General features: G+C 43.3%; 1 protein-coding gene across 2 annotated transcripts; it reads right to left on the bottom strand.

The window, feature by feature from the left end:
- Positions 1 to 427: 427 nt before the first annotated feature.
- LOC119365447 (putative RNA methyltransferase At5g10620) lies at positions 428 to 2,564 on the bottom strand. Of its 2 annotated transcripts, none has more exons than XR_005175536.1 (7): positions 2,425 to 2,564; positions 2,250 to 2,290; positions 1,711 to 1,853; positions 1,371 to 1,437; positions 1,195 to 1,272; positions 768 to 1,035; positions 428 to 669 (listed from the first exon to the last, which is right to left on the bottom strand). XR_005175536.1 is itself a non-coding variant. In XM_037631080.1 (7 exons), exons 1-7 carry the CDS (start codon positions 2,516 to 2,518, stop codon positions 630 to 632), a joined length of 609 nt encoding a protein of 202 aa, XP_037486977.1. In that variant the 5' UTR covers positions 2,519 to 2,564; the 3' UTR covers positions 428 to 629. The 2 variants fall into 2 exon arrangements, 1 of the variants encoding a protein (XP_037486977.1); XM_037631080.1 differs by having other exon boundaries at positions 890 to 1,035.
- Between the last annotated feature and the right edge of the window lie 13,976 nt (positions 2,565 to 16,540).

Genomic DNA, 16,540 nt, shown 5'->3' with positions numbered 1-16,540 from the left:
ATTTGTATTGTGTGTAAATAGGATATAGAGTCGTGTCCTAATTGGACACTTGTATCCTTGGCCTCTTATACAATGAGGGGGTGGACACACGATGTAATCTATGCCAACATAATAGCACATGCACGCGGGGGAGCCGGCGGCGTGTGCCGGCGCCCGGGCAGCCGGTGTGCGGTATTGTAGCGATGTCATGGGGAGGAGCGCCTGTAGTCAGGCCCCGGGGATGTAGCCATGATGGTGAACCTTGTTAACAAATCTTGGTGTCGTGCTTGTGCGATTGCTTGGAACTTGGTAGATCGAAGATGCGCCTCGGATTTATTTTAACAACTTGAAACATCATATTATTGCTACCCCGAAACATGACTGTGGTACTCTGAACATCAACAAGAACATTGGAAGCACACTATAATTTGACGATAATTTATGTGGTTGAAATGGTGTATAAATTTTATTCTTGCATTATGACACGTTAAATTACAAAATATATGTTGGTAAAGACGTGCATTGCACGTACATGTTTACTAGTCTAACAAAAAACCGGAGAAGCAAAAAACTGCCTACAGCGGATCAGGTGGTGGAATTGGGAGGCCGCGCATGCAAAGAGCAGCAGATGATGCCATTGCAACTCAAATCTAGTGATGATACTTTTGTCCTTTGATGATTGTCCACGCCCTGCAAAATTATGACACCGAATGAAAAATTGATTGATATCACAATTAGCAGCAAACATTTGCTGACACTGATAAATATGCGTGCCAACCAATATTTACCTGTGTTACACTGACGATGCATTGATTCTACATGCCATATCACTAGAGTTGACGTGGAAAATTAAGAAAGTATGTTCAAACGCAGGAATGGCATCACTGCGTTGCAGAGGCTCGTTGTTCACCTGTAGAGCTGCTCCATTAGAACTATTAAAGCGACTTGGTGGTTCAAAACCAGTGAGGATAACCTAATTGTTGCATCCGCCCGCTCTCGTACTTGTATTCCAAGACCATATGGCCCGCCAATACAAAATGTGAGCCTTGACGATCCCTAAAACATTTGGGCAAACGTATTATCAGTGAGTATGTTCTCCCAAGATTTTTTTTTTTGAAATAAAAAATAGTTCTCCCAAGAAATTTCCAGCAGCTTGAACTTTAAAACTAAGTAGTTGGCTACTGAATATCCGATTAACCGAAGTGCAGAGCATACCGTGTTGCCAGCATCCCCAATCAGATCAGCTATCTGCTCAGACATGACATCCTTCCCGTTTTCATCCAACACAACAACCTAATCATGCACACTAACATCAGGACAATTAGACTGCTAGAACCTAATGGATGGGTGAGGTATTTATCAGGTAAATACAAGAAAGCACCGAAACATACAAAATCTTCAGCCTTGAGCTGCTGCATCATAGACGCATCTTCTGCTTCAATTTGCACCTTAACATCGCTGAAAAGTGAAAACAACAGAATATCAGGGGCCAGCATCAACAATCAAATTCATCAGGAACAATCAAACAAACAGCAGAATAAGAAGTTCACAGTTTCCAATGAGGTGTAAATTTGCCAGTTGAAAGCCAGTCCACCAACAGCAGAAAATCTCACGGTACAGTAAAACAATATAGTGATAGGGAGCATGTACTAGGTATCCACAGAACAGTGAGAAATAGCCTCTGGGGATGCATTGACCATAATGTTCATAGCATCATACAACATGTCATACCTTGTGAGTTTTGGGTTGGATTTGATGAGGGTGTCCTCAACATCGCAGTAGTGACCGAGTTTCTCCTTGTACTCTTCAACAAGAAGTTGTGTCCCCTGAGACCTCTTCTTGCCAACTGTCAGCACGCGCATAGGCATTGCTCTCTGCAAACATGGACCAACAGAAACAGAATTTATAAACCCAATTGAACTCACAAATTTGGTCATTATCTCGACAATACAGTATGGCCCTTATATATGGATGAAAGACAATATCTTCAGATGATGTACCACAGAGTACAGATTGCGGGATATATGTACCTCTGATTCTGAAAGCATTTTCGTTTCTGCTGTCTTGTTCAATTAAATTCTACTGTGAACTTTATGAAGGTAAGTAAGTCTAGTACGAACAAACAGAGCTAGATCTTCCTTCAAGTACCACCGGAGAAACAATTGCACAAAGTGGGTGATTTTTCTTGGGGGTAACTGAACCGATAACGACAGCGATGTTGAGGATAACTGAACTGAAAAGTTGCAAAAATTCTTCTCTGAGCTTCTTACCACAGATTGTCCCGTGTATTTGGACCTCCTTACTCGGGCAGCTGAAGAACAGGGAGCATCAGACAGTAAAAAACAGCATTGGAGGGGGGAAATCAGGAAATGGTAAGAATATCAGGACAGCTTAGACTTAGAGGAGAAGCGAACGGAGAAATGGTGAAGGGAACTGAGGCTGTACCAGGAGGAGGAGGAGGAGGACGCGCGGGCGCACCCCTGTTCTTGCTGGGGGTGGGGTTGAGTCCACAGCGGCAGCTCCATGGCAAGACTCCCATGGAGGAGACGCAAGGGGGGAGTGAGGTGGGCGCGGACGACGGGTGGGGTTTGCTGGGTGCACGCCGCCGTTCGGTTGGGAAGATGTTAAGAAGCAGATACGTCTTTCCTATGTTAGAAACGTATTTTTGCCGGAGAAAAGGCCTTTTTTGCGAGAAAAACTTTTAATCTATTCATCAACTGGCAAAATAGTACAAAGAACACTAGAAATAAAATAAATACATCCAGGTTCATAGACCACCTAGCGACGACTATAAGCACTGGAGCGAGCCGAAGGCGCACCGCCGTCATCGCCCCTCCCTCACTGAAGCCGAAAAAACCTTGTTGTAGTAACAGTCGGAGGAGACGCCTTCGCGGCGACGATGACATAAAATGTGTGTGTGGAGGGGGGTGGATTTCAGTGCTTACTCTGCGGCTCTAACATCTTTTCTTTTGCAATGCTTGTGAAAAATTATCAAACTCATTGAGGCAGAGTGAAAGTGTGACCATTCAGCTACGCCACGTGGCGTATGCTGGTTGGCCGCGGTGAGGAAGTTTTTATGTTTATTTTTGGAAGATGAAAATGATGATTTTTTTCCTTTTTGAAAAAAGTTTTTCTAGGTTTTTTCTTGAGATGGATGTAATGTCCACATAATGCGAGAAAGCTTTTATAATTTTTTTGAGATGAAGGTGAGGTTTTTTTCTTTATAATATGAAGAAACGGCATCAAGCTTTCTTTTAAGCGGCCCGCAATGACAGCTCCAACCAGTAGCGTCCTATAAGTGCATAGGCTGATTGAAACACAATTTGTCTAAAGTATTATCCCACTCCCTCCATGCATAAATATAAGATATCTGAATTTCAATATAAATTACATATGGATTGAAGTGAGTGAACAAACACATTAAAACATGCTTATATACATTGGATTTAGAAAAAAGTTAAAACATCTTATATTTGTGAATAGAGGGAGTACTGTACTTTATATCGGCTGACGAAAAGTAAAGTCGAGTGTATGATTAGTGTTCAGGTCACACTCAAGCTGTCACTAGTCTTGAGTGAATTGACTAATTTGGTATCTGCAAGACTTGAGATGATTATGATGAAAATAAAGAGTTGCTAAAATAAAATAAAACAATGGTACTCCCTCCAAATTAAAACACGGCAAATCAGTAACGTAAAGTATATTGATAATTCTAGGGGATTAATATTGTGGTCATTTGTTTCTTGCAAGTATGTACCTACCAAATGCTTGCTGGCTACCACGTGTGTAGACGTAAAGCATGTCTGCTTGTTCTATTTTTCGATAACGGGAATATATTAGAATAACGCTAACGCCCACACGTGTGGTGGAAGCCAAACCCGCCCTATAACACACATACTGCGTCACGTCACCGCATGCATGCATGTGAGAATCTTTTTGGATTTTCAATTTTTAAAATGTTTTATCTCTTAAATGAAAAATCCGATTGAAGATCCGTTTTAAAAGTAATTTTTGACATATTATAAAACGGGGAATTAAGAAACTAGACTTGCCATGAACCATAAACTAAAATTGCCATGGTTCATACAAAAAATAATTTCCAGGGTCAAAGTACTGGAATTGCCATCATAAAAAAACTAAAATTGTCATGCTCTACAAACTAAAATTGCCACAGGGCAACTTTATTTAAAGCGCTATGGCAACTACAGTGTAAACATCATGGCAACTTTTGAGCAAAAGAAATTTCGTCGAAACATATCAACATGTGGTCTAGTTTGAAGATCTCGTCGAGACGGATTTAATGATGAAAACGAATTTTTAATTCGATTTTTTAATTAGGAGATAAAACATTTTTAAGCCGAAAACCAAAAAGATTCCTGCTGATGTCATCTGTTCATACTCCCTTCGTTCCAAAATAGATGACTCAACTTTATAGTAAAGTTGGTACAAAGTTGAGTCATCTATTTTCGAACGGAGGGAGTACGTGGTAAAATGAATGGTGATGAAGGTGTGTGGGCGATATGCAAGATGCCACACGTGTGGGCGTTAGTTCTTTCCATATATTAATATCGCAAAGATACCAATTACATCCGGCCTCTACACCAACACAATACCCTAATGGCATCACGGATGCATACAGCCAAAAAAAAAAGAAGAAGCTAAAAAAGAAAAGCCCCGCTACAGAATTTCAGTCCATGCAGCAATAGTACAACCACCACCAAAACAACACTTGAAGTCCAAGTTCTTCAAAAGTGACGCCTCAAAGAAGGAAACAGTGCACAAGCGTCGTCGTCACCCGATCGTAGATCTTGGGTTTTCACCCTGAAGATAGTCCCCGCTCTCAAAACAGTGCCTTCAACAAGACCATTGCCAGGCACAACCAATTAAGGCCAGGCCTTGGATTTTCACCCTGAGAGGTAAGACTTTGAATTGCACCTGGGCTGCTGCCCCCACTTACATACCGCTGCTACAAAATCCGAAACTCCAAGCAAGTTCCTCATCGCCACAACGGCTCCAATCACCATTACCATTCCTCCGTTCTCGGCTTCCATGACGTTCCCCACCTCTGACTTCATCATGGAACTAAACATATCCCGTGATGGCAACAGATAGCAGAGCTTCGCACCGCTCCCTCCTTAACGGAGAACTGGTGGGCACTGTTGGGGAAGGTAGTATTTCAAAAAAAATTCTACGATCATGCAAGATCTATCTAGGAGAAGCATAGCAACGAGCGGGGAGAGTGTGTCCACGTACCCTTGTAGACCAAAAGCGGAAGCGTTTAGTAACGCGGTTGATGTAGTCGAACGTCTTCGCGATCCAACCGACCCAAGTACTGAACGCACGGCACCTCCGCGATCTGCACACATTCAGCTCGGTGACGTCCCTCAAACTCTTGATCCAGTTGAGGCCAAGGGAGAGTTTCGTCAGCACAATGGCATGGTGACGGTGATGATGAAGTTACCGGCGTAGGGCTTCGCCTAAGCACTACAATGATATGACCGAGGTGTGTTTCTATGGAGGGGGGCACCGCACACGGCTAAAAGATCAACTTGTGTGTCTACAGGGTGCCCCCCTCCCCTGTATATAAAGGAGGGAGGGAGGAGGCCGGCCGACCCCTAGAGGCACGCCCCAAGGAGAGGAGTCCTACTATGACTCTAAGTCCTAGTAGGATTCCACTTGGTGGAAGGGGCGAAGAAGGAAGGAGAGGGAGAGGGAGAGGGAAAGAGGGGCGTGTTGGGGAACGTAGTAATTTCAAAAAATTCCTACGCACACGCAAGATCATGGTGATGCATAGCAATGAGAGGGCAGAGAGTTGTCCACGTACCCTCGTAGACCGTAAGCGAAAGCGTTATGACAACGCGGTTGATGTAGTCGTACGTCTTCACAATCGACCAATCCTAGTACCGAAAGTACGGCACCTCCGCGATCTGCACACGTTCGGCTCGGTGACATCCCACGAACTCACGATCCAGCATAGTGTCGAGGGAGAGCTTCGTCATCACGACGGCGTGATGACGGTGATGATGAAGCTACAACGCAGGGCATCGCCTAAGCACTGCAACGATATGACCAAGGTGGATTATGGTGGAGGGGGGCACCGCACACATCTAAGAGATCAATGATCAACTTGTGTGTCTATGGGGTGCCCCCTACGCTGTATATAAAGGAGTGGAGGAGGGGGAGGGCCAACCCCCTCTATGGCGCGCCCTAGGGGAGTCCTACTCCCACCGGGAGTAGGATTCCCCCCCCCCTTCCAAGTAGGAGTAGGAGAGGAAGGAAGGAGGAGAGAGGGAGGAAGGAAAGGGGGGCCAGCCCCCCTCCCAATTTGGATTGGGCTTGGGGGGGGGGCTCCTAGGCCGCCTCCTCCTCTCTCCCACTAAGGCCCAATAAGGCCCATACACTCCCCGAGGGGTTCCGGTAACCTCCCGGTACTCCGGTAAATGCCCGAACTCATCCGGAACCATTCTGATGTCCAAACATAGCCATACAATATATCGATCTTTATGTCTCAACCATTTCGAGACTCCTTGTCATGTCTGTGATCACATCCGGGACTCCGAAAAACCTTCGGTACATCAAAACACATAAACTCATAATACCGATCATCACAAAACGTTAAGCGTGCGGACCCTACGGGTTCGAGAACTATGTAGACATGACCGGGACACATCTCTGGTCAATAACCAATAGCGGAACCTGGATGCTCATATTGGCTCCCACATATTCTACGAAGATCTTTATCGGTCAAACCACATAACAACATACGTTGTTCCCTTTGTCATCCGTATGTTACTTGCCCGAGATTAGATCGTTGGTATCTCAATACTTAGTTCAATCTCGTTACCGTCAAGTCTCTTTACTCATTCTGTAATGAATCATCCCGCAACTAACTCATTAGTCACATTGCTTGCAAGGCTTATAATGATGTGCATTACCGAGAGGGCCCACATATACCTCTCCGACAATCGGAGTGACAAATCCTAATCTCGATCTATGCCAACTCAACAAGTACCACCGGAGACACCTGTAGAGCACCTTTATAATCACCCAGTTACGTTGTGATGTTTGGTAGCACACAAAGTGTTCCTCCGGTGTTCGGGAGTTGCATAATCTCATAGTCATAGGAACATGTATAAGTCATGAAGAAAGCAATAGCAATATACTAAACGATCAAGTGCTAAGCTAACGGAATGGGTCAAGTCAATCACATCATTCTCTAAATATGTGATCCCGTTAATCAAATAACAACTCGTGTCTATGACTAGGAAACTTAACCATCTTTGATTCAACGAGCTAGTCAAGTAGAGGCATACTAGTGACACTCTGTTTGTCTATGTATTCACACATGTACTAAGTTTCCGGTTAATACAATTCTAGCATGAATAATAAACATTTATCATGATATAAGGAAATATAAATAACAACTTTATTATTGCCTCTAAGGCATATTTCCTTCAGTCTCCCACTTGCACTAGAGTCAATGCTAGATTACACAGTAATGATTCTAACACCCATGGAGTCTTGGTGCTGATCATGTTTTGCTCGTGAGAGAGGCTTAGTCAATGGGTCTGCAACATTCAGATTCGTATGTATCTTGCAAATCTCTATGTTTCCCTCCTTGATTTCATCACGGATGGAATTGAAGCGTCTCTTGATATGCTTGGTTCTCTTGTGAAATCTGGATTCCTTTGCCAAGGCAATTGCACCAGTATTGTCACAAAAGATTTTCATTGGACCCGATGCACTAGGTATGACACCTACATCGGATATGAACTCCTTCATCCAGACTCCTTCATTTGCTACTTCCGAAGCAGCTATGTACTTTGCTTCACACGCAGATCCCGCCACGACGCTTTGCTTAGAACTGCACCAACTGGCAGCTCCACCATTCAATATAAATACGTATACGGTTTGTGAGTTAGAGCCATCCGGATCAGTGTAAAATCTTGCATCGATGTAACCATTTACGATGAATTCTTTGTCACCTCCATAAACGAGAAACATATCCTCAGTCCTTTTCAGGTATTTCAGGATGTTCTTGGCCACTGTCCAGTGATCCACTCCTGGATTACTTTGGTACCTCCCTGCTAAACTGATAGCAAGGCACACATCAGGTCTGGTACATAGCATTGCATACATGATAGAGCCTATGGCTGAAGCATAGGGAACACCTTTCATTTTCTCTCTATCTTCTGCAGTGGTCGTGCATTGAGTCTGACTCAACTTCACAACTTGTAACACAGGCAAGAACCCTTTCTTTGCTTGTTCCATTTTGGACTTCTTCAAAACTTTGTCAAGGTATGTGCTCTGTGAAAGTCCAATTAAGCGTATTGATCTATCTCTATAGATCTTAATGCCTAATATATAAGCAGCTTCACCGAGGTTTTTCATTGAAAAGCTCTTGTTCAAGTATCCTTTTATGTTATCTAGAAAATCTATATCATTTCCAATCAACAATATGTCATCCACACATAATATTAGAAATGCTACAGAGCTCCCACGCACTTTCTTGTAAATACAGGCTTCTCCAAAATTCTGTATAAAACCATATTCTTTGATCACACTATCAGAACGTTTATTCCAACTCTGAGATGCTTGCACGAGTCCATAAATGGATCGCTGGAGCTTGCACACTTTGTTAGCATCCTTTGGATCGATAAAACCTTCAGGTTGCATCATATACAATTCTTCTTGCAGAAATCCATTCTGGAATGCAGTCTTTACATCCATTTGCCAAATTTCATAATCATAAAATGCAGCAATTGCTAACATGATTCGGACGGACTTAAGCATCGCTACGGGTGAGAAGGTCTCATCATAGTCAACTCCTTGAACTTGTCAAAAACCTTTCGCAACAAGTCGAGCTTTGTAGACAGTGACATTACCGTCAACGTCAGTCTTCTTCTTGAAGATCATTTATTCTCGATGGCTTGCCGATCATCGGGCAAGCCAACCAAAGTCCACGCTTTGTTCTCATACATGGATCCTATCTCAGATTTCATGGCCTCAAGCCATTTCGCGGAATCTGGGCTCATCATCGCTTCCTCATAGTTCGTAGGTTCGTCATGGTCAAGTAACATGACCTCCAAACAGGATTACCGTACCACTCTCGTGTGGATCTTACTCTAGTTGACCTACGAGGTTCGGTAGTAACTTGATCTGAAGTTACATGATCATCATCCTTAGCTTCCTCACTAATTGGTGTAGGAGTCACAGGAACAGATTTCTATGATGAACTACTTTCCAATAAGGGAGCAGGTACAGTTACCTCATCAAGTTCTACTTTCCTCCCACTCACTTCTTTCGAGAGAAACTCCTTCTCTAGAAAGTATCCATTTTTAGCAACGAATGGCTTGCCTTCGGATCTGTGATAGAAGGTGTACCCAATAGTCTCCTTTGGGTATCCTATGAAGACACATTTCTCTGATTTGGGTTCATGCTTATCAGATTGAAGCTTTTTCACATAAGTATCACAGCCCCAAACTTTAAGAAATGACAACTTGGGTTTCTTGCCAAACCACAGTTCGTAAGGTGTCGTCTCAATAGATTTAGATGGTGCCCTATTTAACGTGAATGCAGCCGTCTCTAAAGCATAACCCCAAAATGATAGCGGTAAATCAGTAAGAGACATCATAGATCGCACCACATCTAGTAAAGTACGATTACGACATTCGGACACACCATTACGCTATGGTGTTCCGGGTGGCGTGAGTTGCTAAACTATTCCGCATTGTTTCAAATGAAGACCAAACTCGTAACTCAAAGATTCTCCTCCACGATCAGATCATAGAAACTTTATTTTCTTGTTATGATGATTTTCCACTTCACTCTGAAATTCTTTGAACTTTTCAAATGTTTCAAACTTATGTTTCATCAAGTAGATATACCCATATCTGCTCAAATCATCTGTGAAGGTGAGAAAATAACGATACCCGCCACGAGCCTCAACATTCATCGGACCACATACATCAGTATCTATGATTTCCAACAAATCTATTGCTCGCTCCATTGCTCTGGAGAACGGAGTTTTAGTCACCTTGCCCATGAGGCATGGTTCACAAGTACCAAGTGATTCATAATCAAGTGATTCCAAAAGTCCACCAGAATGGAGTTTCTTCATGCGCTTTACACCAGTATGACCCAAATGGCAGTGCCACAAATAAGTTGCACTATCATTATCAACTCTGCATCTTTTGGCTTCAATTTTATGAATATGTGTGTCACTACTATCGAGATTCAACAAAAATAGACCACTCTTCAAGGGTGCATGACCATAAAAGATATCACTCATATAAATAGAACAACCATTATTCTCTGGTTTAAATGAATAACCGTCTCGCATCAAACAAGATCTAGATATAATATTCATGCTTAACGTTGGCACCAAATAACAATTATTCAGGTCTAAAACTAATCCCGAAGGTAGATGTAGAGGTAGTGTGCCGACCGCGATCACATCAACTTTGGAACCATTTCACATGTGCATCATCACCTTGTCCTTAGCCAATCTTCACATAATCCGTAGTCCCTGTTTTGAGTTGCAAATAGCAACAGAACCAGTATCAAATACCCAGGTGCTACTGCGAGCATTAGTAAGGTACACATCAATAACATGTATATCACATATACCTTTGTTCACCTTGCCATCCTTCTTATCCGCCAAATACTTGGGGCAGTTCCTTTTCCAATGACCAGTCCCTTTGCAGTAGAAGCACTCAGTCTCAGGCTTAGGTCCAGACTTGGGCTTCTTCACTTGAGTAGCAACTTGCTTGCCGTTATTTTTGAAGTTCCCCTTCTTCCCTTTACCCTTTTTCTTGAAACTGGTGGTCTTGTTGACCATCAACACTTGATGCTCCTTTTTGATTTCTACGTCCGCAGCCTTTGGCATTGCGAAGAGCTCGGGAATTGTCTTATCCATCCCTTGCACATTATAGTTCATCACGAAGCTCTTGTAGCTTGGTGGCAGTGATTGAAGAATTCTCTCAATGACACTATCATCAGGAAGATTAACTCCCAATTGAATCAACTGATTGTTATACCCAGACATTTTGAGTATATGCTCATTGATAGAACTATTCTCCTCCATCTTGCAGCTGTAGAACTTATTGGAGACTTCATATATCTCAATCCGGGCATTTGCTTGAAATATTAACTTCAACTCCTGGAACATCTCATATGCTCCATGATGTTCAAAACATCGTTGAAGTCTCGGTTCTAAGCCGTAAAGCATGGCACACTGAACTATCGAGTAGTCATTAGCTTTGCTCTGCCAGACGTTCATAACATTTGGTGTTGCTCCTACAGCGGGTTTGGCACCTAGCGGCACTTCCAGGACGTAATTCTTCTGTGCAGCAATGAGGATAATCCTCAAGTTATGGACCCAGTTCATGTAGTTTCTACCATCATCTTTCAACTTAGCTTTCTCTAGGAACGCATTAAAATTCAACGGAACAACAGCATGGGCCATCTATCTACAACAACATAGACATACAAAATACTATCAGGTACTAAGTTCATGATAAATTAAAGTTCAATTAATCAAATTATTTAAGAACTCCCACTTAGATAGACATCCCTCTAATCATCTAAGTGATCACGTGATCCAAATGAACTAAACCATGTCCAATCATGACGTGAGATGGAGTAGTTTTCAATGGTGAACATCACTATGTTGATCATATGTACTATATGATTCACGCTCGACCTTTCGGTCTCAGTGTTCCGAGGCCATATCTGCATATGCTAGGCTCGTCCAGTTTAACCCGAGTATTCTGCGTGTGCAAAACTGGCTTGCACCCATTGTATGTGAACGTAGAGCTTATCATACCCGATCATCACGTGGTGTCTCGGCAGGACGAACTTTCATAATGGTGCATACTCAAGGAGAACACTTGTACCTTGAAATTTAGTGAGAGACCATCTTATATTGCTACCATCGAACTATGCAAAATAAGATGCATAAAGGATAAACATCACATGCAATCAATATAAGTGATATGATATGGCCATAATCATCTTGTGCCTTTGATCTCCATCTCCAAAGCACCGTCATGATAACCATCGTCACCGATGCGACACCTTGATCTCCATTGTAGCATCGTTGTCGTCTCGCCAACTATTGCTTCTACGACTATCGCTACTACTTAGTGATAAACTAAAGCAATTACACGGCGATTGCATTTCATACAATAAAGAGACAACCATATGGATCCTACCAGTTGCCAATAACTCCGTTACAAAACATGATCATCTCATACAATCAAATTTAGCATCATGTCTTGACCATATCACATCACAACATGCCCTGCAAAAATAAGTTAGACGTCCTCTACTTTGTTGTTGCAAATTTTACGTGGCTGCTACGGGCTGAGCAAGAACCGTTCTTACCTATGCATCAAAACCACAACGATTTTTCCTGAAGTATGTGATGTTTTAACCTTCAACAAGGACCGGGAGTAGCCACACTCGATTCATATAATGTTGGAGAAACTGACACCCGCCAGCCACCTATGTGTGAAGCATGTCGGTAGAACCAGTCTCGCGTAAGCGTACGTGTAATGTCGGTTCGGGCCGCTTCATCCAACAATACCGCCAAATCAAAGTATGACATGCTGGTAAGCAGTATGACTATTATCACCCACACCTCACTTGTATTCTACTCGTGCATATAACATCTACGCATAAACCTGGCTCTGATACCACTGTTGGGGAACGTAGTAATTTCAAAATTTTCCTACGCACACACAAGATCATGGTGATGCATAGCAACAAGAGGGGAGAGTGTTGTCCACGTACCCTCATAGACCGTAAGTGGAAGCATTTGACAGCGCGACTGATGTAGTCATACGTCTTCACGATCGACCTATCCTAGTACCGAAAGTATGGCACCTCCGCGATCTGCACACATTCGGCTCGGTGACGTCCCACGAACTCAGATCCAGCAGAGTGTTGAGGGAGAGATTCGTTAGCAAGACGGCGTGATGATGGTGATGATGAAGCTACCGGCGCAGGGCTTCGTCTAAGCACTACAACGATATGACCGAGGTGGATTATAGTGGAGGGGGGCACCGCACACGGCTAAGAGATCAATGATCAACGTGTGTGTCTATGGGGTGCCCCCCTCCCACATATATAAAGGAGTGGAGGAGGGGGAGGGCCGTCCCTCTTTGTGGCGCACCCTAGGGGAGTCCTACTCCCACTGGGAGTAGGATCCCCCCCCCTTCCAAGTAGGAGTAGGAGAGGAAGGAAGGAGGAGAGAGGAAGGAAGGAAAGGAGGGCCGGCCCCCCTACCAATTCGGATTGGGCCTGGGGGGGCTCCTAGGCCGCCTCCTCCTCTCTCCCACTAAGGCCCAATAAGGCCCATACACTCCTCGGGGGGTTCTGGTAACCTCCCGGTACTCCGCTAAATGCCCGAACTCATCCGGAACAATTCATATGTCCAAACATAGCCATCCAATATATCCATCTTTATGTCTCGACCATTGCGAGGCTCCTCATCATATCCGTGATCACATCCGGGACTCCGAACAACCTTCGGTACATCAAAACACATAAACTCATAATACAAATTGTCACATACGTTAAGCGTGCGGACCCTACGGGTTCGAGAACTATGTATACATGACTGGGACTCATCTTCGGTCAATAAACAATAGCGGAACCTGGATGCTCATATTGTGTTCCACATATTCTACGAAGATCTTTATCGGTCAAACCGCATAACAACATACGTTGTTCCCTTTGTCATCGGTATGTTACTTTCCCGAGATTCGATCGTCGGTATCTCAATACCTAGTTCAATCTCATTATGGGCAAGTCTCTTTACCCGTTCCGTAATTGAAAGCACAAGTGCTCCCTGGGTGGTTTTAGTAATTAATGTCAACATATCTCTTGTTGGACTAACACTTTTATCAACTATATTTCAGACAAGTTCAATAATGGAGTGGCATGGACTAAAGGATGTGGAACCCCTTCAAGATGCTAAGGACAAAGGATTGGCTCAAGCTTCAAGGTCAAGACTCTTCATTTTATATTTTAGTGATCCAAGATCACATTGAGTCTATAGGAAAAGCCAATACTATCAAGAAGGGATGAGGTGTTGCTTAATGAGTTTCTTGCTCCACAGTGCTTAGTGATATGCTCCAAAGCCCTCAACTACTTTCCCACATCCACATATGACCTAAACCTAAAGTCTAACTCGGCCCCACCGATTCTTTCTATCCGGCGCCACCGAGTTCAGATGTCATAGGCACTGCCACAAACCCTAGGCAAATCGGTCTCACCGATAGGGATCTCGGTCTCACCGAGATGGGATTGTAATCTCTCTGTTTCCCTTCGTAACGTTTCGGTCTAACCGAAGTGAGCGATCGGTCCCACCGAGATTGCAATGTAAACTCTCTGTTTCCCTTTCATAACATTTCGGTCCCACCAAAAAGAGCTAATCGGTCCCACCGAGTTTACCTGACTAACTCTCTGGTTAGCTAATTACCAAAATCGGTCCCACCGAGTTTATGTAATCGGTCTCACCAAGATTACGTTATGCCCTAACCCTAACCATATCGGTCCTACCGAGTTGCATGTTGGTCCCACCGAAATCACTAACGGTCACATTGTTTACTGAATCGGTCTGACCGAGTTTGTTGATTTGGTCCCACCGAGATTGGTAAATTGTGTGTAACGGTTAGATTTTGTGTGGAGGCTATATATACCCCTCCACCTCCTCTTCATTCGTGGAGAGAGGCATCAGAACAAACCTACACTTCCAACTTACCATTTGTGAGAGAGAAGTACCTACTCATGTGTTGAGGCCAAGATATTCCATTCCTACCATATGAATCTTGATCTCTAGCCTTCCCGAAGTTGCTTTCCACTCAAATCTTCTTTCCACCAAATCCAAATCCTGTGAGAGAGAGTTGAGTGTTGGGGAGACTATCATTTGAATCACAAGAGCAAGGAGTTCATCATCAACACACCATTTGTTACTTCTTGGAGAGTGGTGTCTCCTAGATTGGCTAGGTGTCACTTGGGAGCCTCCGACAAGATTGTGGAGTTGAACCAAGGAGTTTGTAAGGGCAAGGAGATCGCCTACTTCGTGAAGATCTACTGCTAGTGAGGCAAGTCCTTCATGGGCGATGGCCATGGTGGGATAGACAAGGTTGCTTCTTCATGGACCCTTCTTGGGTGGAGCCCTCCGTGGACTCGCGCAACCGTTACCCTTCGTGGGTTGAAGTCTCCATCAACGTGGATGTACGATAGCACCACCGATCGGAACCACGGCTCAAAAATCACCGTGTCTCCAAATTGTGTTTGAAATCTCCAAACCCTTCCCTTTACATTCTTGCAAGTTGCATGCTTTAATTTCTGCTGCTTATATACTCTTTGCATGCTTGCTTGAATTGTGTGAAGATTGCTTCACTTGTGCTAAGATAGCTAAAATCTGCCAAAGACTAAAATTGGGTAAAGGCATAGTTTTTAATTGGTCAAGTAGTCTAATCACCCCCCCTCTAGACTTACTTCTCAAGGTCCTACAAGTGGTATCAGAGCTTTGGTCTCCATTGCCTTGGTTTAATCACCATTGGAGGAAGATGGATGAGTCTACTTTGAGGAGTCTTAGACATAGAGTGCCCATACTTAATGGAGAGTATTTCCATGAGTGAAAAAATGAGATGTTTGTAATCTTCAATCAATATCATTTAAACAAGTACATTGCTAGTCCTTGTGCACCTCATGTTGATCCTATGCATCCTACCCTTGATGAGTCTATTGACATGATTAGGAATGTTAGAAATGTTAATCTTATCACTAGAGGCTTGCCTAGAAACTTGAATGGAAAACTGCCTACTCTTGAGTGTGCCTACACTATATGGAAATTTCTTGAGGAACGATTTCCTGATTATTCTTTGAAAAATCTGGATGAAATTCTTCATAAGTCTATTGCCTTGAATAAGATGAATTCCAATGATCCTATGTTTGGTAATTGTCTATTTGAACTTACAAATCTTATGTGTGCCAAAGGAAATGTTGGAATTATTAGCGATATTATTTCCGAAGGTACTAGAATTCATAGAGGAGATTATTGTCAAACTCATACCAATGAATCACCCTCACTAGGAATTGATCCACCACATGACAATGTTGAACATGGATACTATTATGAGGATGATGATGATGATTTTGATCTCGATGATGCAATGAGACACTTTGGTCTTATGGCAAACCTTCGGGGATATATGGTAGGTGGAAAGGAATGGGTCCTTGACAGTGGATGTACCGATCACATGACCAGAGATAAAGACATGTTTCGCGAGCTTGCTGAAAATGATGGCCCTCGAAAGTATGTCACTTTCGGTGACAACTCAAAAGGTAAGGTGGTTGGCCTTGGTAAGGTAGCCATCTCACATGATAGCTCCATTCAGAATGTTATGCTCGTCGAATCTCTTGGCTACAACTTACTTTCAGTATCTAGAATTGCTGATTTCGGTTTCAATGTCTTATTTACTGAAGTAGATTGCCAAGTGTTTCGTAGAGACAATCATAAAATGGTCTTTACCGGTATACGTAG

Source organism: Triticum dicoccoides, chromosome 2B (genome assembly GCF_002162155.2).
Source record: "Triticum dicoccoides isolate Atlit2015 ecotype Zavitan chromosome 2B, WEW_v2.0, whole genome shotgun sequence".
Taxonomy (NCBI): Eukaryota; Viridiplantae; Streptophyta; class Magnoliopsida; order Poales; family Poaceae; genus Triticum; species Triticum dicoccoides.
Note: the sequence above shows the minus strand (reverse complement) of the source record. Positions and strands in the feature narration are given on the sequence as shown.

Excerpts from the sequence above, each read along its gene's own strand:
- LOC119365447 (XM_037631080.1), bottom strand. The coding sequence starts at position 2,518 with ATGGGAGTCTTGCCATGGAGCTGCCGCTGTGGACTCAACCCCACCCCC. Across the intron at positions 1,273-1,370 it reads AGCTCAAGGCTGAAGATTTT|GTTGTTGTGTTGGATGAAAA; the intron begins GTATGTTTCGGT and ends GTGCATGATTAG. Across the intron at positions 1,036-1,194 it reads TTGGGGATGCTGGCAACACG|GGATCGTCAAGGCTCACATT; the intron begins GTATGCTCTGCA and ends CAAATGTTTTAG.